Source organism: Peromyscus maniculatus, chromosome 1 (genome assembly GCF_049852395.1).
Source record: "Peromyscus maniculatus bairdii isolate BWxNUB_F1_BW_parent chromosome 1, HU_Pman_BW_mat_3.1, whole genome shotgun sequence".
NCBI classification, from domain to species: Eukaryota; Metazoa; Chordata; class Mammalia; order Rodentia; family Cricetidae; genus Peromyscus; species Peromyscus maniculatus.
This window is the reverse complement of record NC_134852.1, coordinates 184,347,291-184,368,980: the sequence shown is the minus strand read 5'-3', so window position 1 is coordinate 184,368,980 and position 21,690 is coordinate 184,347,291. Positions and strand designations below refer to the sequence as shown.

The following is a 21,690-nucleotide window of genomic DNA, read 5'->3' as shown; positions in this document are numbered from 1 at the left end:
CCCTGCCTAGAAATTGTTCCCTGGAATGTGCTTTGTGTTGTTTGGAAGTATTTGGAAATTGGAATGTGCTCTTTCTTTAGTATTTTGTGCCTGCTGTATCTGATGCTGGGGACACTTGCAGCACCAATGACAAGGGTCTGGAGATGCTAAGGGAAGCTACACTTAATGACACCCACTCTATGTATGACAGAGTAGCAAGGACAGCCCCTCGTGGAACCATTGGATGCCATCACCCATGCATGTCACAGGTTTCTACCACTCCGTAACGACCCCAAAGGCTATCATCATATTTAGGGCCCTTTGCTTTGATGTGCTCATTATTGTTATAACACAGTGGAATTTGAGCCTAAATGTCTGAAATTTTTCCTGGGAACTGGAGACAATTTTATTTAGAAGGATAGTTTTGAGGTTTCTTTACCCTTGGATATTTTGTGGCTAAATTTGTGATTGCTTTCAAAGTGAGTAATTCTAAAGCAGATTAAAAGCACCCTGAAGAATACAACTGAAGATGCTTGTGTGCTGTGTAGCTGCTGAACTTTAAGGGCTACGACGGCAAGGGCACACATAACAAGGCAGGAGGCTCTAAATGTGGCCATGTCTACCTTCGGGGTAGCTGCAGACAGAGAACAGGGGTTCAGCTTCTGTCTCATATGCTTAATGTGCCAGAAACCCAGCCTTCATGCCTTCACATCTGCAAACTCTTACCATCCAGCTGTTTGCCCAAAGAAACACCTGGGGAAAACTGAGAGATGTTATGTTGGTTCTTGACAGCCCCGTCGCACTCACTTGGGCCCTTACCCACTGTGTCAATCCCTTGAGCAAGAATGTTGTGGTGGCTGGGACTTGTGCCAGAGGACCACTCTTCATATCGTGATGGATGTGGGGAAGAGAGAAGATGGGAGACCATAGATAATATCTCCTCAAGGACCCACTCTAGTGACCTACTTCCTCCAGTTAGGTATTGCTTTTGAACTTTCTGGAATTCCCCCCTCCCCCAATGGTTATTCAAGCTGGAGAATAAACATTCAAACCTCGAGCCCATGAAGAAGGTTCCAGAGTCAAATCACTCCAGCATTCTTTTATTTTGGCTTATCTGTAAAAAAAATAAGTCACTTAAAAGTAATAGTGATGTTTGATGTCATAGAACTGCATTAAGTTTCTTGTCATTGGCAGCTTTACATATATACGTTTAGTCCTCTTAATGGTCCCAGGTAGCTTTGTTTTCTAGGACACTGAATGGGAGAGGGCAATAGAAAGGTCATTGGACACAAGACTACCTAATTCCAAAACTTTCATCTCATCCCTGATTTTCCATAGCCATACTTACAGAAAGAACTCTTCCAGTTAAAAAATTCAACAGAGGGGGGTCAAGATCAGCATCACAAAACAGTAAAACGGCAGTTGGCCAGCATGTGTTGTTTGATATGATAACTGAGTAGAACAAAGTTCACTTCTGGGTATTCTGGCCCAAGCACATGACCCCAAATGAATTGGGAGAACACTCCAGGGACCAACTGAGATTCTACAAAATACTGTATTTTTAAGACCTGCCCAGGTCGTCAGAGCCAAGGAGAGAAAGAGGAGAGTAAGACACAAAATTAACTAACTGTTCATGGCAGGCAGGTGGATGGGGGTGAGGGATGGGGGGGGGGGTGGCCTAGAGGAGCTAGTAAAATTGAGAAGACCATGGGTCGTGTGACAGAGACTATAATATTCAGTTCCTGGCTTTAGTCATTGTGTCATGATTGTCTTGACACAAAGCTGGTGAAGGGTTTGCCTCAGTTTCCTGTACTATTCTTGCAACTTTAAGAACCTGATATTTATTTCAGAATCACAGGAAAAAGTGATGGAAAGCCTTTGAGGGGCTGGGGGGTGGGGGGCATCATCTTATTGTCCTTTTAGGATAAGGTAACCAAAGTCTCAACTTGAGACAGCTTAACTGAGATCCTGCAAAAATGGTAGTCACTGGGAAAGGAAGAATATTTAGCCAAGTTTCGAGGAGAGAAAGGCCATGCCCAGGTCCACTCCTACTGTTGTGAAAATATCAACAACAGAATGTCTGACCATCCTCAGGATAGGAAAAAAGTTGACGGCCAGCTTAGTCTTCCTCTGGGGCTATTAGCATCAGACCCTTTTGTGGTAGAAGGGACATTGGAACTCTTGGGTCTTGTTTTTATAAGGACAGTAGTCTCATCTGTGAGGGCGCTATCATGATAACGTAATCACTGCCCAAAAGCCCCACCTCCTTACACATTCTCCTCAAGATATAAATGAAAAGGGGGTCATGTTGAGCACTGTGCTTTGAGGCCATCACATGTCTAGATATAAGCATGTTACAGGCATTTTCCCCTGAACCAAACCTCATGCCCATTAGATAGTTTTTAATTTATACTAAAAAAAAAAAAAATCTTTGTGCCTACTGAAAACAAAGGAAAATATAAATATAATAACGTGTTTTAGCATACACTCAATATATTGTGTAAATAGAGCAATGTTGAGAGAACAGTTATGCTGAGGTAGTCTAGCAGTCCTGTGACTCACTGCTCTTTGGAGCTCAAACCAAATAGGTATATATTTACCTGGGAAAAATAAAAGCTTGTCATTAGAAACTGTTATTTCTTCAAATAATATTTACAAAGTGTAAAATTTCCCCTCTGGTTGGCCATGTTACACAGTTCAATTCAAAGCACTCAGAAGAAGCCATCTTTCTGTTCTCTTCAAGCACAGTTGGATTGAGGAATGGATGTGTGTGTTTGTTTTAAGATGTTAGACCAAAAAGAAGAATGGATGTTTAAAAGGAAATCTCATGGAGATTGTGAAATTCTGACAAGTAGACTTGCAACGGAGATATTTTTAAACTGTGTGGTAGGAGAAAAGGTACTTGCCTTCATCTGTCTAAGCAATTGAATGGTAATTGCGTCACCTCCGTGGGTTAAAATTGTAGTAGAAAACTTCAGTCATTCATTTCCTGGGCTTTCTTGTCTCCAACAGTGCAGTACAATTACCTAAAATCTTGGCTGAGATCATTTGGCAAGATTATAAAATGCATTAAAAAATGTCAGTGTCTATGGGAGAAGATGTTTTTATTGTGGATCTTTGTATTTTTATTATTGTGGTTATTAATGATTTCGGAGGTTAATAATTACATTTCCAGGTTTTGACCTTAAGCAGGGCATGATGACACCTACTTCTAATCCTGGAGCTTGTAGGGTTGAGATGGGAGGGTGCCTCACATTGAAACCCAGCCTGGCCTTCATAGTGAGTCCTCGTCTCAAAGAAACAAAACAAAAACACTGAAAAGAATACAAAGAAAATGAAAGGAAAGGATGTTGACCTTTGCCTCTGATTTGTGGGTATCTGTGTTTCATAGAGACACAGAGTGCTGTTTGCCAGAACATTGTGTAATAGCTTGCTGTGACACTCCGTTTAATAGCATGTGATTTCTGGGGGCATTTGAGAGAACTAGATGCCTTGGGAAGCCCAGAGTGACAAGCCTCTGCACTTGAGTTTCATAAGGCCAGACTATTTCGGGGTTGTTTTTGAGACATGTAACTCAGATCTGTCCGCTAAATTTAGTGTGTCGGCTCATTGGGCCTTTGCGCTCTCTTTCTGCCTTCCATGCAGGGTGAGTACATACGCAGAACTTTTGGAGTGGAGAAGGGAGATGATGTGTATGTGTGTAGTTGTATTGGGGGAGGGCACCCACCCTTAGGACTTCTGTTTTTTATAGCTTTTATTGATTATAAAAGTAATGTCTTGATTACAATAAATTTTCAAACTATGAAAATATGCAAAATAAAGTCAGCCAGGATACTAGCAATGTGGAACCTAGACTCAAATCCTTACTTTCTGTACATTCATGTCTACTATATATTACCACAAAAGCAGGATCTTGTCAGACATGATGGTACACACCTTTAATCCCAGCACTCTGGAGTTGAAGGCAGGAGGATCTCTGTGTGTTCCAGGCCAGCCTGGTCTACATAGCAGGTTCCAGCCCAATGTTACATGGTTAGACCCTGTCTCCCAAAACCAAGCCAACAAACAAAGCATGATCATATCATATATACTTGCTGACTATAAGCTTGATTAAAATTCACACTATGTATCAGGGCACTTTTCCATGTCTTAATCATTTTCTAATGCACTTAAACACAAGAGTAATAATTCTGTTCCTATTCCAAAAGTAGACTATTTCTCAAGACCAGCTGGTGCCAACTGAAAGCCACAGGTCAGAAGTCAACTATCATCCCAATTCTTAATTCACAAGATTCTTCCTTGTAGAAGTTGCTAGTATAAAATATATGCTACTGTTTATCCATGAACGACTGTCTAATTTTATCTCGTCATTCAACATCAGTTGAGTCAGGGACGTTTTGGGGAAATGAAAACAACTTACCTTCCTCTCCTTGAGTCTTCTGGTTGGGGCCGGGTGGCTGGGGTGGTGAAGGGATGTGGAAGCTGGGGTGATGGAGGGATAGAGGGAAAGATAGTGTAATGGAGGGATGGGGGGAGCTGGGGTGATGGAGGGATAGAGGGAAAGATAGTGTAATGGAGGGATGGGGGGAGCTGGGGTGATGGAGGGATAGAGGGAAAGATAGTGTAATGGAGGGATGGGGGAGCTGGGGTGATGGAGGGATAGAGGGAAAGATAGTGTAATGGAGGGATGGAGGGGGAGCTGGGGTGATGGAGGGATTGGGGGAGGGGGATGCCCAAAGCACTGCTTTCTTTTTGATCACACAGCAGAGGATACTTAACTACCCAGCTAACTGGGAATTTCCTTCTTTCCTGAACCACCTGTCTCTCTTCCCCACTGCCCTCTGACCCCAGAAAGGGAAATAGTAGGGGAGGCCACGGGGGAAATAGTAGGGGAGGCCACGGGTGAAATAGTAGGGGAGGCCACGGGGGAAATGGTAGGGGAGGCCACGGGGGAAATAGTAGTAGGGGAGGCCACGGGTGAAATAGTAGTAGGGGAGGCCACGGGGGAAATAGTAGGGGAGGCCACAGGTGAAATAGTAGGGGAGGCCACGGGGGAAATAGTAGGGGAGGCCACGGGGGAAATAGTAGTAGGGGAGGCCACGGGGGAAATAGTAGTAGGGGAGGCCACGGGGGAAATAGTAGTAGGGGAGGCCACGGGTGAAATAGTAGGGGAGGCCACAGGTGAAATAGTAGGGGAGGCCACAGGTGAAATAGTAGGGGAGGCCACGGGGGAAATAGTAGGGGAGGCCACGGGTGAAATAGTAGGGGAGGCCACGGGTGAAATAGTAGGGGAGGCCACGGGGGAAATAGTAGGGGAGGCCACGGGTGAAATAGTAGGGGAGGCCACGGGGGAAATAGTAGGGGAGGCCACGGGGGAAATAGTAGGGGAGGCCACGGGTGAAATAGTAGGGGAGGCCACGGGGGAAATAGTAGGGGAGGCCACGGGTGAAGCAAGTAGGCCTCCCTCAGCAACCTACTTGTGCCTCCACAGGGCCTGCGCTGGCCTGCCATGGAGGGGTTGTTTCCTTTCCACTTGGCTTGTTTGCTGGTTATAGTTCATTTTACAAAGAAAACATTTTTCTTAAGTGGTGAAATAAAACTTTTTACCTCACCCCTCCAACCCAGCCCCAGCTTGGCTGCAGACCAAACCCAGGGCCTTAAGTGTCTCCCACTGAGCTAAATTTTTCAGCCCCATATTGCAGTGTTTTTAAGTGTATAATTTAGCAGTAGTTCCTTTCTCACTTCTGTAACCGAGTACCTGACAGAGACAGCTTAGAAGAGGAAGATGGGAACCAGAGCCAGGACAGAACATAAGAATTCCAGAAGCTGCTTCCCCTGCAGGCTCTGTTTGATCAAGGCAGCACAGCAGGGAGCCGCTGTAAACAGGGAGCCGTGGAGGGCGTGGCACACGCACACCACAGCAGTGGTAGTGGGAAGTCACAGTGGTCATGGACACTGTCCCTTTGGAGAACTTTCATCACCTCAAACGGAAAACTGTGGACTGTTCAGATAATGGAGGAAACTGGGTCCTTAATGCCAGCAATGACTGAATCTGAAGTGAACTGAAAACAGTGACAGGAAACACAGAGGACTTGTCCGCCGTTGTCCCTTCCTTCTGCTCTCTGCCCACTGTTCGGGTGATGCAGAAGAGACTGGGTGGTTTTCCCTGTAGCAGGGAAGTCCCCAGCACCCGCTGCAGTGCCGGCTGGCATTCCGAGCGTGTTCCCCAGAGTCGTCTCTCCTCCACCACAGGGCTCTGTCTTACTGTTTTATTTGTATGTGTGTATGTGTGCATGCGATGTGTCTGCGTGTGGAAGCCAGAAGTCAATGCTGAGGGTCTCTTGTAGTCACTCTGCACTCTGTTTTTGATAGAGGTTCTGTGACTGAGCTTGAAGCTCATGCACAATCTGCCACATCAGCGTACACTGTGTGTGTGTGTGAGTGTGTGAGTGTGAGAGTGTGTGAGTGTGTGTGTGTGAGAGTGTGTGTGTGTGTGTGTGTGAGTGTGTGTGTGTGTGTGTGTGTGTGTGTGTGTGTGTGTGTGTGTGTGTTTGTGTGTGTGTGATTTGAGACAGGGTCTTGCTATGTATCCCACTGGCCTGGAAGTTGCTTGTGAACCCCAGGCTAGCTTCCAACTTGCCATCCCCCTGCCTCAACTTTTTAAGTGCTCGGATTATAGGTGTGCATTGCCATGCCCTGCTCTTCCATGAACATTTCTGAAGATGTATCCTTACTTGTTTTTTTAATATTTCTCATAATCAAGAACTAGAAATTATGGAGCATAAGTATTATTAAAGAATTGGATGAAGCCAGTGGCATTGGCACATGTCTTTAATCCCAGCACTCGGGAGGCAGAGCCAGGCAGATCTCTGTGAGTTCAAGGCCAGCCTGGTCTACAGAGTGAGATCCAGGACAGGCTCCAAAACTACACAGAGAAACCCTGTCTCGAAACCGCCCCCCACCCCAAAAAAAAAAAGAATTGGGTGAATGGAGCTGGGTGGGCTCCTGCTTCGTGGCACAGTGAGTTCCTGTCATACTCGGGTGCCCTGAGTTCTGTCCCAGCCATTAAGAGAAAGGCTTTGGTAAATGGTACCTTGCCTTCCTTGCATGATGTTTAGAACTGGCTGTTGCTTTCATTTAAACTGAACGCAGACTCACCTCCTTTTTCACACATTGGCTCACTTTGTTCTATAGGTCCTAGTTCCAAGTGGACTCCTCGCTTCCTTAGCTGAATGAAGTATGCTTTACTTATGGTCGGGGATGCATAGTGATTTAGCAGTAGGTGTTCAGTACACTATGGGCTGTGGAAACCTTGGGGATGGTTTGCTAACACCACATGCAATGTGCTATGCTGGCATGCTTGTGGGCACTTGTTCACTGTAGAGTAGCTCTTAGGTGGGAACTAAGGTAGTGCAAAGATGAGCTCACTTACTAGACACTCGTAATAACTCATTGTGTGCATTCTCCATTCATCAGACTTTAAAAGCCTTTTCTAGGGAAAGTGCTGTTCTTCGCAGCTGAAAATTGCATGTTACTGTGGACTTCTGATGAAAACTTTTAGATTAGACTTCCACTCCCCAGAAATCTGAGACCCAAATGCACCAAAGTCTAGAACTTTGTAGTGCCACCTTGGTGCCCTGGAGACTCCATACTCTGTGCGCTCTGTTGCTCGAGGTATGTGCTTTCTTGTGGCCTCAGATAGTTTAGTCTGGGCAAGCTAGTAGTGTCTGCCCACCCAGCTTCCTCCCACTCAGCTTCTCTCCCTATCATGCCATTATGGGGTACACTGCTTGCTCCCCGACATCCTGTGTCCATTCTATCTTGAAACATGGAACATGCTACAGAATAGCTTGCTTGGAGCTGACTTCTTCACTAGTGGCTTTATGCTTTCTTTTTCTCTTGGAGCTATGGTCTTCCTGTGCAACCCAGGATGATCTCAAAACTCAGGAGCTGGAGCATCTCCCCTCCTCCGCTTCACAATACCTGAGATTACACATATGCACCACCACACCAGGCTAGCGCTGTAGTACTGTTTGGATCGTGGGTGGTAAGACCTTCTAGTTGCTTCTGGTCCTGAGTGCCTCACATTTTATTTCCCAGTCTTTAAGCTTAGATAGCCGCACTCCCCAATAGCCTCAGTCTGCAAAGATTTTAATTAAATAAAAATATGAAGCAGTCAAATCGTATGAAAAGTGATAAGCAAGGCGGTTCAGTTGATGCAAAAGGTATTTGAACCAAGATATCGAGGCAAGAGAGTGGCCTGAATTATAAGGCTATCTGGGGAGGGGTATTCCCAGAGGTGCCTCAAGTGCAAAGGCCCTGAAATGGGAGCCTGAGATATAAGAGTGCAGCTGGGACCTTTGTGAGCTGCTGACCTGGCTAGCGCAGTCAGTGGGTGTGAGAAAATGAGTGCACATCATGGCTGAATGAGAGGAGATGTGGTATGTAGGTAGCAGGGCCCAGAGCAAGGGCACTGAGTGCAACTGAGAGCTTAGACTTAACCTTGAACGGCTCCAATCCCCAGGGTTTGAACACAGAAGTCACCGTCCGGGTAAAGGTGGAAATGGGATCGAGTACACAGTAGGAGTGTTGGGGGCGATTATACTCAAAGGTAAAGCTGATGGCTGGGCTCTCATAGATCGGAAGGGGTTTGTGAAATATTGGGTGTATACACAGAGGTTTTGCCCCAGATGAGTGGAATCATGTTGTTTGAGTCTTAAATGGTCTTTTAATAAAAAGCCCAGAGCCAGGTATTGGGGTTGAAAGCTGAAAGATCAGAGAAACAGAACAAGCCACAGCCAACCTCACCTCATCAACTCCTCAGCTGATCCTGTTTCCACGAATCCTCAGACTGAAAGCCTGAGTCCTCACCTGAAAGGGTCTCAGCTGAACTGCTTTAATTCCTGTTTCCTCACACCTTATATACCTTTCTCTGCCCTGCCTCACTTCCTGGAATTAAAGGTGTGTGTGCTTCCCAGGACTGGGATTAAAGATGTGTGCCACACTGCATGGCTCTGTTTCCAGTGTGGCCTTGAACTCACAGAGATCCAGATGGATCTCTGCCTCCTGAGTGATAGAATTAAAGGTGTGTGTGCCATCACTGTCTGGCCTCTATGTCTAATCTAGTGGCTTGCTCTGTCCTCTGATCCTCAGGCAAGCTTTATTAGGATATACAATATATCACCACAGGATCACATGTTCCTGATCTGAAGGAAACGTGCAGGAAGGTAAGTTTTTCAAAGAGCAGGAGTTTTATTTGACCATTTTTATCTAGTTAGGAAAACTATGGTGTATGTAGCCCTGGGGCTTACAGAATGCTAGCAGAGGTACTTTGTACACACTAAGCACTTAGTGTTTGGTTGGACTCTGATTCATGATTTGTTTTTTACAGTGAGGTATAATCTTCAGTCCTTAGCTCCCTTGGTGCTGGCTCTCTGAAAGACAAAAGCTCATTAAGTTTATAAACAGATGTATTCGAGCTGTGCCTTAGTGTATTGGATGTGGCACTGGCCCTGCCAGAGCCCTTGGTAATCTCTTCCCTGAATGCTGATCAAGTCCCTTTAATGAATACTCTCTCTCTATAGTATGTACTGAGCTCTTGAAACCCAGAGCTCTCTGAGGACCTGAGACTCTTGTGTTAGGTATATGGTATGATTTCTCTGCCATGTAAGTGAAACATGGTCTGTAATAGATACCCACAGGACTGCCATTCTTATTTTATGGTAAGAACGTAGTTCTGAGTATAGTTTGAAGAGCCATTGTTTGCCATCTTTATGTGCTGAATTCTACCTTCTTCCATATGCAATTGTAATTACTGGTCTTAGTCATTTTTCCAGTTTTGATCTTTAAGAGTGATATATATATATATATATATTTTAACAAATTAAATCAGTATTTTCCCATGGTCATTTCTCATTCATACTGAAATCACCTGTGGCATTTGGAAGCTAATTGCTTCATCTCCTTATTTCTTTAGACTATTTGATAAGATTCTGAAATCCTTTTTACTGAGTGGTGCCCTTCCTGGGCTACGATAATGTAAGGCTATCTTTGTACATGAGATGACTTCTCATCTTTGGCTTAAGTGCTAATATAGGCAGACTAGAAAGTCAAGTTTTGTGAGATTTGGACACAAGAAAGTCAACGTAGGACAGTGATACCTGTAAGGTAAGGAATAGTTAGAGAGCTGCCATCTTGGGAATGTGCTGCACAGGTCTGCCTATATTCTCCCTGTTCCTGCTGGTATCTCCATGGCCACTTCAGAATAGAGAGCATGTCTCTAAAGGATGTAGCAGTGTTCATACATGAACTGTTGGGAAGCATTCCTAAGATCCTATCCTCGGCCGCATCTCCTGCTCTAACACCCTCCCTGTTTCCCCCTTCCTTCTTCCCTCCTTGCTCCTTTCTCCCATCCTCCCCTTCTCTGTCCTTTTCCATTACTGAGGATTAAACTGAGGGCCTTGTAAACACCAGGCAATTGCTCAGCAACTGACCTGTATCCCCAGCCCAGGAAATCTGATTAAGTAACACTGCTAAAGAGGATTTATGTAGCATTGAAAAGAGTAGGGGTTTTATTTCCTTTAAAGATGAGTATGTGTACAGTTAGATAAACTGCTCGTGTTTGGTTTTTAATTTATTGCTGTTCAGGTAATCTATAAATTTGATATAATTTCAGTTTTTATGTTTCCTTATAACGAAGAATGAAAACTTCAGGGACCTCCTCTGGGTCTTTCCTTTGGCCATCGCAGTGGCATGGTTAATTCCTTCTGTAAATTTTTAGAAATTAAGGGGTGTTTTTTTTTCTGTTGGTAGAATGTTTGTCCAGCATACACAAAGCCATGGTTCAGGCTGCAGTACTTAAAAGAACAACCTGTGATTTATACAATTATACATACCATCTATCTTACCGGTAGAGACTCTAACGCTTGTGGACCTGAGAAAACATTTATAGTTACTTTGAACTTCAGTTCTTTCCATGTAACACCATAGCGATGGACGCCCAGGTCTTCTTCCTAATAGGACAGAGCAGAACAGTCTAGCTGTGCCTCTTCAGCTCTTAGCCATTTAAAAAACTAGTTTAGCATACTTGTTCGCTAACAAGCTTTACAGCTTATATGTTTCTAACTTAATTGTAATTGGGTAGTCACCATTGATTAAAGTTCTCATTTTATTGCATTGAGATAAAGCTTATTAAAATTTTACATAAGACAAGGATGTATTTCCAGTGAAGCTCTTAGGGCTAATCTCTCTAGTAAATGGTGGTCTCTGATATTTAGGCTTTCAGCCTTCCTTGGGGTCCTAGAAATGGTTTGTGACATTGCAGGATAGCTCGAATATATAAAAATAGCTATATTGCTAATGGTATGTTCATTAAAATCACAAGGGTACTGGGAAAAGAGTGTCAGTTGATGACTCAGAAAACACGGGTTGTAGTTCTTGGAGTTTCATTACCTAGTTGAGCTCCTCTTGGAAGGATGCTCCCGCGTCCTTTATAACCTGGTGGCTGCGGGGAGTGGGGAGGAGGGGCAGGCAGCCTGTCATCTTGTTACTGCTGTGCTGCCCTCTGGTGGTTCATACCTTACTTAGCGCAAAGGCAGAGCCAGAGTGGCAGTCTCAGCAACCTGATTCTGTACTGTGGTGCTACTTGGCTGAGGGGTGTGTGTATGTGTTTTAAACTTTTATTTGAAGAAGGGGTTCAGAAAAATGGGCCTTAGATGGTTTTGATTCCAAGGTCTTAGAACCAGGGAGTCACAGATAATTAGAGAGAAGTTGACTGGTTGCTTATTTTAGGAGTTGGCACACTTGCTGCCTGGAAAAGATACAAATGTGGTGTGTGTGTGTGTGTGTGTGTGTGTGTGTGTGTGTGTGTGTGTGTGTGTGTGTGTGCGCGCGCATGCACAAAGGGAGAGCTCTACTGTTGTTTTCCCGGAAGTCCTCAACCCTGTTTTACCCCCAGAAAGAGCAGAGGGAGAGCTGAGTGCAGTGGCAATCTGAACATTGTGCTTCTGGGACCACGAATGCCCACAGCATGCACACTGAAGAGCCATTCATTCAGAAGCTCCCTTTGAATGTTCTCTGGTCTGAAAATTGTTTGAACTTAAGTAGTTATTAAAGAAGCATTCGAAATGTATTTTTGGAGAGACACTTGAACTTGACTTCTCCTATCTGGGCCTGTGCGTTGCTGTTAATTTTATACCTGGTGTCAGTCCCCAGGGTCATCTTCTTTAAATGAGGTTCTTTCTCTGCTTCAGTGGCTTGAGTTTGTAAGCGTGACGTGGGAGACTTTCCTTGGTAAAATGGGAGACTTTCAGCTAACCAACTAGTGGGTATTTCTGTTCCGGAGTAGGCTAGGGAAACTTACTTTGTATAAATAAGATATAAAGGATTTTTATATTCACTCAGAAACTGCTCCCTGACTGCCTGCCTGCCTGCCTGCCTGCATCGGTTTGATACGGGGTGGGTCTCAGCTGAAACAGTCAAAGCATGCTTTAAGACACCTGCTTTGTTTTCTGTGGCAAATGGGCTGCTTGTAGACCAGATTTCCACAGTTCATAGATTAGTAACAGCCATACTCCCGAGTCAGAACCATCACATAGTTGACAGGGAACAAATTCTATCTACTTGATAGAAGAAGCAATCTTGGAGAAAAGTAATTTATAAACCAAAATATTTAGTCTGAAAAGACATTTTGATGGTGTATGGGAAAAGGGAGAGATATATTTGAAATCTGAACAACTTAGAAAATCCAGAGAAAATGCTTACTGTATGTTAAGATGTAAAGTCCACTCAGTTCTGCTTTTAGATGTCAGTAACACAGAGTGAGTGTGGATGCTCTGGTTCCAATACAAGAATCAAGGACAGGGATTGCACGCTTTGACTGTAGTGACATGGAGGAAATACGGCCAAGGTGAAAAGCAGGATGGAACATTTGTCTGTTTTTTCCTTTCTTCTCTCTTCCCTTAAGAGAATTAATATGAGATAGTGACAGAGGTGTATATTAATATGAGATAGTGACGGATGTGTATATTTTCAGCTATTGTTTTGGAATGCTTGATGAACATTTCAGTTTGTGTCCCTTCTACTTCAATTTTTTTGTTGTTGTTTTGTTTTATTTTGTAGCCCTGGCTATCCTGGAACTCACTCCATAGATCAGGCTGGCTGAAAGATCTGCCTGCTTCAGCCTCCCAAGTGCTGGGATTTCAGGGTTTTTTTGCGTGATTTCTATACAGTTTAGAAAGATATTTTTGATTTTTTTTTCCTTTTTGTATTTTCTTGAGCAGTGTCATATGAGAAACCTTTCTACAGGTTCTGAAAGCACACACACACTCCAGCACAGAGCTTGCTCACTTCACAAAGGGAGCTGCCTGCCGACAGACTGAAGCAGTGATTGCCGCCGAGTCCAGGCTGGTGAACCAGTGAGCTCTTATTGGGGTGACTGACGGAGTCTGGGTGAGAGGTTACTTGCAGGAGCAGGGAATTCTCAAATGTAGCTGCATCATGAGAAAAGCCCACCCTAAGACCTCAGAAAAGCTGCGTCTCTTGGGCCCTCGGCATCACATGCGTGGCTGGTCAGAGTCTTCCCCTCTAAGCAGCAGTTTCCTGTTTCTTCCAAGTTTCAGCCTTCCCAGACCCCTGAAGTTTACTTCCTGGGCCTCATAACTGCTTTCCTCCAGCATGCTACTTGGAAGGCTGTTTAAGTGAGCTCTATACGATCACCTGCCATAGAATACTGTACGAAGCCTTTGGGTTTTGTTTGTTTGTTTGTTGTAGTGCTGGGAATTGAACTTAGGGCCTCACAATACCAGGCAAGCACTCTATTACCGGGAATACACCACCGCTATATTCCCAGCTCCCTGGGGCTTTCAAAAACAAGCTAAGCCATTTGGGGTTTTTCCACAGCCTTGGTTTACTTTTCTGACAGATTCAGAACTATGCATGTCTTTGTAGTCCAGCTAATAAGTGTGGTATATAGGGTTTTGAGCTCTTGATTTTTAAAAAGAAGAATGGAAAGACACAGAGTGAGGTGTTTTAGAAATGGAGAAGCTTGCCGGGCGGTGGTGGCACCCGTCTTTAATCCCAGCACTTGGGAGGCAGAGGCAGGCGGATCTCGGTGAGTTTGAGACCAGCCTGGTCTACAGAGTGAGTTCCAGGACAGGCTCCAAAGCTACACAGAGAAACCCTGTCTCGAAACCCCCCCACCCCCACCCCGCAAAAAAAATGGAGAAGCTCTTCTGGCTGGATGACATTAGCACTGTGCATATCTGCCCCTACGAGAGCTGCTGGAATTTGAAACGTTGGTTATGCTCTGACCTTGTCCGCGCCACTAGATTGAGTCCAAATCTAAGAATGACAGATTAACAGGCAAACAGGACAGGAGCCCTGCTGGTTGCATTGAAATAGATTCTCTTCAGTTTTAAGTGAGTTAGAAGAATCAAATCCCAAGGGAAACTGTAGCAGTGAGTTCTCAGAGAGCTGTGCACGATTTCCCCCATCATAACTACAGGGAAGGTTTTCCAAGTGCTGCTTCCCGGTTTGTAGCCGCTGGCGTGGGCAGATACTGAGGGAACTCAGTAGTGGGCAGTTACACTTCTGCTCTGTTTTCACTCTGGGACGGGGGGAATAAGGAGCCTGGAGTGCTGTCATGCTTGTAGGTTTGGGCTCTAGTTTTATCTTTGCTGGTAGATTGGCTCACTTCTCAAGACTGTTTCTTAATATGTAGGATTTGGGGTTCTGTTTCGAGAATCTAGTCATGTCATCAAGCCCTTTCTCATTTCTAAAGAAAGCTGCTGTAGGAAGCATGATTTCAGCCTCACAGTGCAGCTTCATAGTTTAAAACAATATACCTAAAGGAACAACAGTAGGTTTTTTTTCTCTTCCAGACAAGAGTAAAATGTGCCTATCAGAGAGATTTTTAAATACTGGGATGGAAGAAAGCAGAACATTATTTTATAATTCTGTTGTTCTGGGACAACGGGAAATTAACAAATAATGCCTTGACTTTTATCCTGTGGTATTTATCATACATACATATTAACAAATTGATACTCTGTTTTATAGCTGGTGTTCTCTTCATAAAACTGCAAATATCACTGTCAATATAGAAATGTGCTACAATCTTTAGTAGGGACTTAGTCATCTGTTTTATAATGAATTTTTAATGTATTTCTAATTTTGTATTATAATAAATGATACTTTGGAATCTCTGATTACTGAATACTTATAGGAACACCCTATCGTGAAGTGTCTGGATTGGGGTGGGCCCTGCTGGTGATGTGGTTCTCTGAAGTAGACGGAACCGTGGTTCACAGGACACAGTAGGTCGGCATGGCTGCTTTCTTGTCATTATATCCTATCAAGTTTGCCAATCAAAGGTCACCTCCCTCCTGGCACATTGAAGGTTGCTACATCTCACTGTAGTTTAAACAATTGTGGGAGTAGAGAGTAAAAAAGGAAGACCATTAGATAAACTGTAGGGCAGCCATTGAGAAAGAATTCTCTGCAGATAATGTGAAATTGAAGCGTTAAATACAATTAAATAAGCAAGGTCAAGAGGAGACCAAAAGATGTCACCAAATGCAAAACTTGTCAGAGCAGTCTTAGCAGGCTGAGTGGACCAGAAGGCAGAGGTGTGTGTTTTATAAAGCAAGCCTCCTCGGAGCTCCACAAAGTAGGTCAGCATCCACTTAGCTGGAGGACCTGCTTTCATAAGGGATGATTTTATTTGTGAACCAAAGCTGGATTTGGAATTGTGAGCACTGCATGCACTAGCAATAGAAAATAAAGGCCAGTATAAAGGTTACAGCGTCAAAAGGAATCTTCTAAACTCTCCAAACTGTAGAAATAAGTAAGTAGCGCTTTCAGCTGACATTGTTACCCTAACCTTTCATATATAATTTTATAAATTCTTATTTAAATTAACTCTTCAGGTGCTGAATAAGAAATTATGCAATTCGAGTTTCCTTGGAAAAAAACATTCAGTAGGTATCAATTTGAGTTTATGGAGAATTAAACATTTCATTGACTGCAGAAGTCAATTAGGTTATTGTTGACATTTATGGAAAGTTCTAGTAAATCTGGAAACTTTTATCTAAACTTGAAGCTTTTGTAAAACTTTGTTTCATAGTAAAGTGATATGAATGGTTTAGGTTTCGTTTTATAATCAATTCCTAATTCTAGTCTTTTGGGGGAGATGTTGTATTGTTGTTACAGGTTTGTGAGACAAGGATTTGCTAGGTAGCCCAGGCTGGCCCCAGGCTCACCATCCTCCTGCCTCAGACTCCTGAGTACTGGGACTGCTGGCATAATACTTTAACTTTTAAAACCCTTGTGTCCTACTTAATTCTGGGAGGTTTTATTAGCACACTGCTGTTTTATTTCTAGACTTTCTCAGGTGACAAGGCCATGTAATAGCTCCTTTCGAAGAAGTATAAGCAAATAGTCCTAAAGATTTATTTTGTGGTTTTGCCTGGTTAATTCACTTTTTTGCCTTTCCAGAATGATTGCTTTAGCTCATTTTTTCTTTCTGAAGATCTGAAAGTATTCATAATTAACTATAAATTCCTTGTACAATAGTGCGGCATATCATTAAAAGGCCTGTATAATATTAAAGACTAAAGTCTCTATTTTAGGAATCTGAGCCCCACTGAATTTTGTATAATTATTTTTCAACTTGGTGAAGACCAAATAGAAAGTCCTTCCAGGCTTTGATCCTGTGGTGGAGACATGCTACTGCTCTACCTTTAGTTAACAGAGCACGTTCACCACTGCTGGGCATGTTCACCACTGCTGACCACCTTCACCACTGCTGACCACCTTCACCACTGCTGGGCACCTTCACCACTGCTGACCACATTCACCACTGCTCACCATTGTCAGGACTGGAAAGGACTGTGGGAGTAGAAGACCAATGAAAAGAAGGGCTTCCAAGCTTGAGAATTACAGGATCTGTGTTCAGGGGGTGCTTTTGTAGTCCTCCCTGGCTACAGAATGGAGATGCCAGCCTATCCTTGTAGCATATTTTGGAGAGTTCCTCTGGCTATCAAAAATGATTTGCAATACTCCTGTTCCTCTTGGAGTGCTCGCCATGCCAGATAGACGTTTAGCTCTGTATTAAATTGTCTCCCACAATTTGATTTGTTTCTGTTTTAAGTTTGTTATCTTTTAGTAAGAAATGGTTTGTCTGTTTCTCTCTCCGAGAGAAGTGATAAATGTCTTGGGCTTGGTGTAGTCTGTGGTTCTGAGGGTTTCAGACACTGGCATGCTCCCCATGCTGGGCAAGAACTGGGGCATGTGGAACTCAGGGGAAAGCCAGTGTCCTTTGCCCTTGGGTCTGAACCTGAGTTTTTTCTTCAGCATTCTCTTGTAAATGTTGAGGGTTTCACAGACAGTCACCCTAGATCTGTTGGGAAGTGTTTGAGGAGAGGCCATGGGTGTTATGCTTAAGAGACAGACCTCCTGTCTTGCACAGCCTGTGCATGGACTTGGGTTTGGTATGCATGCCTTTGGCACTCTAGGCCATGTTCACCACACTTGGGGTTCTTCTGCAATGGCTATGAGTATGCAGAAGCCACATGGACTTTCTCTCTGGAAAATGCTCATAATTTCCTTGACTGTTCAAGGTAGTTGGTAACATAAGAAATTGGAAATTGGGAGGACACATGCTGTCTATCCTCAATCTAGAGGGTTCAGTTGGAGACTAGTTGGGGAGAAAATGGGTCGGGGAGAGTAGGAAAGCTTAAGGAAGTTAATCTGAGAAGTCCCTGTAAGTGTTCTCTCTACTTGCGAGTGCCTCAAGTGTTTACCGTCCTACTGTGTGCACAGTGGGAAGATGACAGTGTGCACTGAGTGTACTTGGTGAAAGAACTCTCCTTTTAAAGCACAAGACATTTTCCCAGATACTATTCCCTGAACACATTCTTAGGGAAACAATGTCACTCGTAATCTGCAGCTTTTCAACTTTTAGGTCTGTTGAAAGCCTTCTGTAGTTAACACAAGAATCATTTCAGAAAACAATCCAGCTGGTAGAGTTTGTTGTAGTGGGAGAGAAAGTGAACAGAGACTGTTGAACATGATTGATCATCTGAAAAGGGATAAAAAAGACATGAGCACCACCAAAACCTCCTGAAAATCACTGCTTACAGGGCTCAGCTGTTTCGTCCGCTTTCATATATAGACTCAGTCTTTGATAACAACCTTATAAAGGAAATATGTTATTGTTACTGTACCCACTTTAAAGATTAGCAATCTGAAGCCCAGACAGTGGGGCAAGCAGGGGAGATGCTGGGACCAAAGTCACATTTCATGGCTATGTTACCTTTATATGAAGTTGGGTTTTCTGTTTTGAGCTTTTTTAATTTTTTTTAATGATTGTTATAAAAGTAGTATGTGTTTATTAAAGAAATCAGTGGCAGAAAAATGGGAATACACTCAGGATCATCAAATATAACCTAGCTGGTCTGTATCTTCCCACTTTTTTCTGCAATGCTGTGCATTAGTCAAGGATCGTGGTTGCATCTGTTACGTTGGTGTGCATCCTTCTGTTAGGGTCTTCCTTAGAGCATAGGCCTTTGATTGTTACACTGCTGGTTAAGTATTTTAATGAACACTGTCTTGGTTAGAGTTTTTATTGCTCTGAAGAGATACCATGACCACGGCAACTCTTATAAGGAAAGCATGTAATTGAGGGGTGGCTCACTTACAGCTTCAGAGGTTCAGTCCATTGTGATCATGAAGGGGAGCGTGGCAGCGTGCAGGCAGACATGGTGCTGGAGCTGAGAATGCTACATCGCCCAGGCAACAGGACGTCAACTGACTGTGACACTGAGTGAAGCTTGAGAAAAAAGAAACCTCAAAGCCTGCCCCCACAGTGACACACTTCCAACAGATGTGTGGCCCAGATTAAAGGTGTTTCCTCCAGCCTCCAGGTCTGGATTAAAGGAGTGTGTCATCCAGCCTCCTCCAACAAGACCACACCTCCTAATAGTGCCACTCCCTTTGGGGAGCATTTTCTTTCAAACCACCACAAACACTTACACCCCCTCTATACATTCAACTGTGGGCAAGTCCTTTGACTTTTATAGAACCAATTCCATTTTTCTAGATGAGAGGTGGATCAAATCCTCTTTTTTCAAATGATGGGGGTCTACAGCAGTGTCGAGGGACTGAGAATAGAAAGATCAGGTGAGCCTTGGCCCTGGCTCTGCCTGTGTGTCAACCCAGTCAGCCACAGTGGGTATCTTTTCTATTTGAGAATTCACACATGTTTGGAATAAGTGAACTAGTAACTTTTGGGGCAAAAAAAAATTGTAAAATTATTAGACCCAGTAATCTTAAGATCAGCATTTCTGTGATATCTAAGTTGTCACATATTGTACACATTTTCAGCATTCCTCACCACAGAGATTTGTGGATTAAACAAGTTTACCAGACTCTTTCATATTGTGTCTTGGAAGTATGTTGGGTACAAAGAGAATCAGTGGTCTCTGCTGAACAAGGTCCAGAGTCTGTTGAGTTATTCCTAATATGTACTCCCTGGGAGATCCATCCACTGCTGTCCTGGCCATCTACATTTTCAGATCCAGTTTAGTGATCTGTCATGGAAGACTTATGACCAGGGAATTGGCAATGCTTGAAACTAACACATTTGAAACAGAGGTTACCAGTGACTGCCCTTCCGCTTCTATTGTACACCTTGAGCCTCTTTGCATTTTGAAGGAACTGATCTGGAAATCCCATGATCCTGACCTTTTCTTTTCCTCCCACAGAAGGAAGAATCCTGTGCAGAAATGAGGCCAATTAATGTTCAGACACCGCTACACGAAGTGCTTTAAACTGCCCTGACCATCTTGCCAAATGAGTCTCTGCTCATGAGACCCAACAAGATGAACCGGCCCAGGAGGGATAGTGCCCTGCTCTGTACGAACAGTGACTGCTGACGTCTAAGAGCAAGTTGGGGGTACTGCGTTTTGTCTGCCAGTACCATGAAGGAAGTGGTTTATTGGTCACCCAAGAAGGTGGCAGACTGGCTGCTGGAGAATGCTATGCCAGAATACTGTGAACCTCTAGAACATTTCACAGGCCAGGACTTGATCAACCTAACCCAAGAGGATTTCAAAAAACCCCCACTGTGCCGAGTCTCCTCTGACAACGGGCAGCGGCTCTTAGACATGTTAGAGACCCTGAAGATGGAGCATCATATGGAAGCGCACAAGAATGGCCACGCCAACGGGCATCTCAGCGTTGGCGTCGACATTCCCAACCCTGAGGGCAGCTTCAGCATCAAGATTAAGCCCAATGGAATGCCAAATGGGTTTAGGAAAGAGATGATAAAAATCCCCATGCCAGAACCAGAGCGCTCCCAGTACCCCATGGAGTGGGGCAAGACTTTTCTGGCCTTTCTTTATGCACTTTCCTGTTTTGTTCTCACTACAGTGATGATCTCGGTCGTCCATGAACGAGTACCTCCTAAGGAGGTGCAGCCTCCACTACCGGACACGTTTTTTGACCATTTTAACCGGGTGCAGTGGGCCTTTTCTATTTGCGAAATTAACGGCATGATCCTTGTAGGACTCTGGTTAATTCAGTGGCTGCTCTTAAAATACAAGTAAGTAGAGTAAACATAGTCTTAAGATCCAGAAATGATGGGTTTACATTTAGCTATCTAGTTATCATTTGGAGATGAAATTTAGCCAAGTGTTGAAATCGAAGCATATTAATTAGTTTTGAAACCACACACCCCATGGGACTAACTAAAGCTCCTACAGCTTTGAGAGAATATTGTTTGTTGCCTGTTTGTACAAGATTCCTCTAGAATTAAGACCATGAGTGATGGTGGTCTGTTTTCAGGTAATAGGAAAGAAAACACTCAGACATCTTCAGAGAGTAAAGGCTGTTGAATAACTGGGGGCGGAGGTGTGGAGGGTGTGGGGGTGATGATAAAGCTGCCTAGTCTTGGTTGTTATTTACTCAGGTGAATTGTTGGCAGTTGGCCTATGTGCTGTGAATGGTGGGATAGGCCCGTCCCATGACACACACACCCCACCCGCAGCCAGACCCAGAACCTTATCAGTATGTATTCACAGTTTGGGCATGTAGAGTTCACACAGCTATTTTATAATGACTTTGGTTGGGGAAAACTGATATCTCATTTAATTTAAGCAGGTAAAATGTGGTGGAACCTATATGATCCCATCTTATAGAATGTGTAGCACTTAAATCCGTGGGTGGCTATCTTTGAGTGTCTCAGTTAGTGTGTATTTAGTTTCAGTTGGAGCCAAAGTGATCCTCATGTCCCAAGCTCTATCACAGCAGGGATCCTCTAAAAGCGAGCTATTTCCTTAGATGAACAGCTTCCCTTGGCTTTAATTAATTGCCCTTGTTTTTGGTGTCTGGTTTTCTTCTGAGCGGAACATCTGTGGCTTCCCTGTATGCATCGGGGAATGACCATTTCTCCCTATCCAATGGGCTTGGGAGCCCCAGTAGGTGGTACCACTGTGCCCTGGCCACAGCCCAAGCTCACTGCCATTGCCCCTGGGGCACCATAACCAAATCTACAGAGTTAGCAGGGCCATGCCTGGGACTGAGGCCGGAGCTGGGGCTGTTTCCCGGTAAACCTGGAACTGTCACTCTGGGGCAGCTTCTGATGATGGAGCCACCAGCTGTTTGAGTTTCTCTCTGGCCGACTGAGTTGCCTGAGCCAAAGGATGGCTGGAT

At 44.0% G+C, this 21,690-nt stretch overlaps 1 protein-coding gene across 19 annotated transcripts in view; it reads left to right on the top strand.

Moving 5' to 3' along the window:
- The window catches only part of Sgms1 (sphingomyelin synthase 1), a 275,114-nt gene that overhangs the window by 217,376 nt on the left and 36,048 nt on the right, over window positions 1-21,690 (top strand). For 17 of the 19 annotated variants that reach the window (XM_076562260.1, XM_076562225.1, XM_076562263.1 and 14 more), the window contains one exon: window positions 19,743-20,581. In XM_076562260.1, coding sequence (XP_076418375.1) covers window positions 19,959-20,581 — 623 coding nt within the window. In that variant the 5' untranslated portion in view covers window positions 19,743-19,958. Of the gene's footprint in view, window positions 1-2,516; window positions 3,626-15,905; window positions 15,957-19,742; window positions 20,582-21,690 lie in introns of those variants that run through there. The other 2 variants (XM_042262700.2, XM_076562249.1) reach the window with 2 other exon arrangements.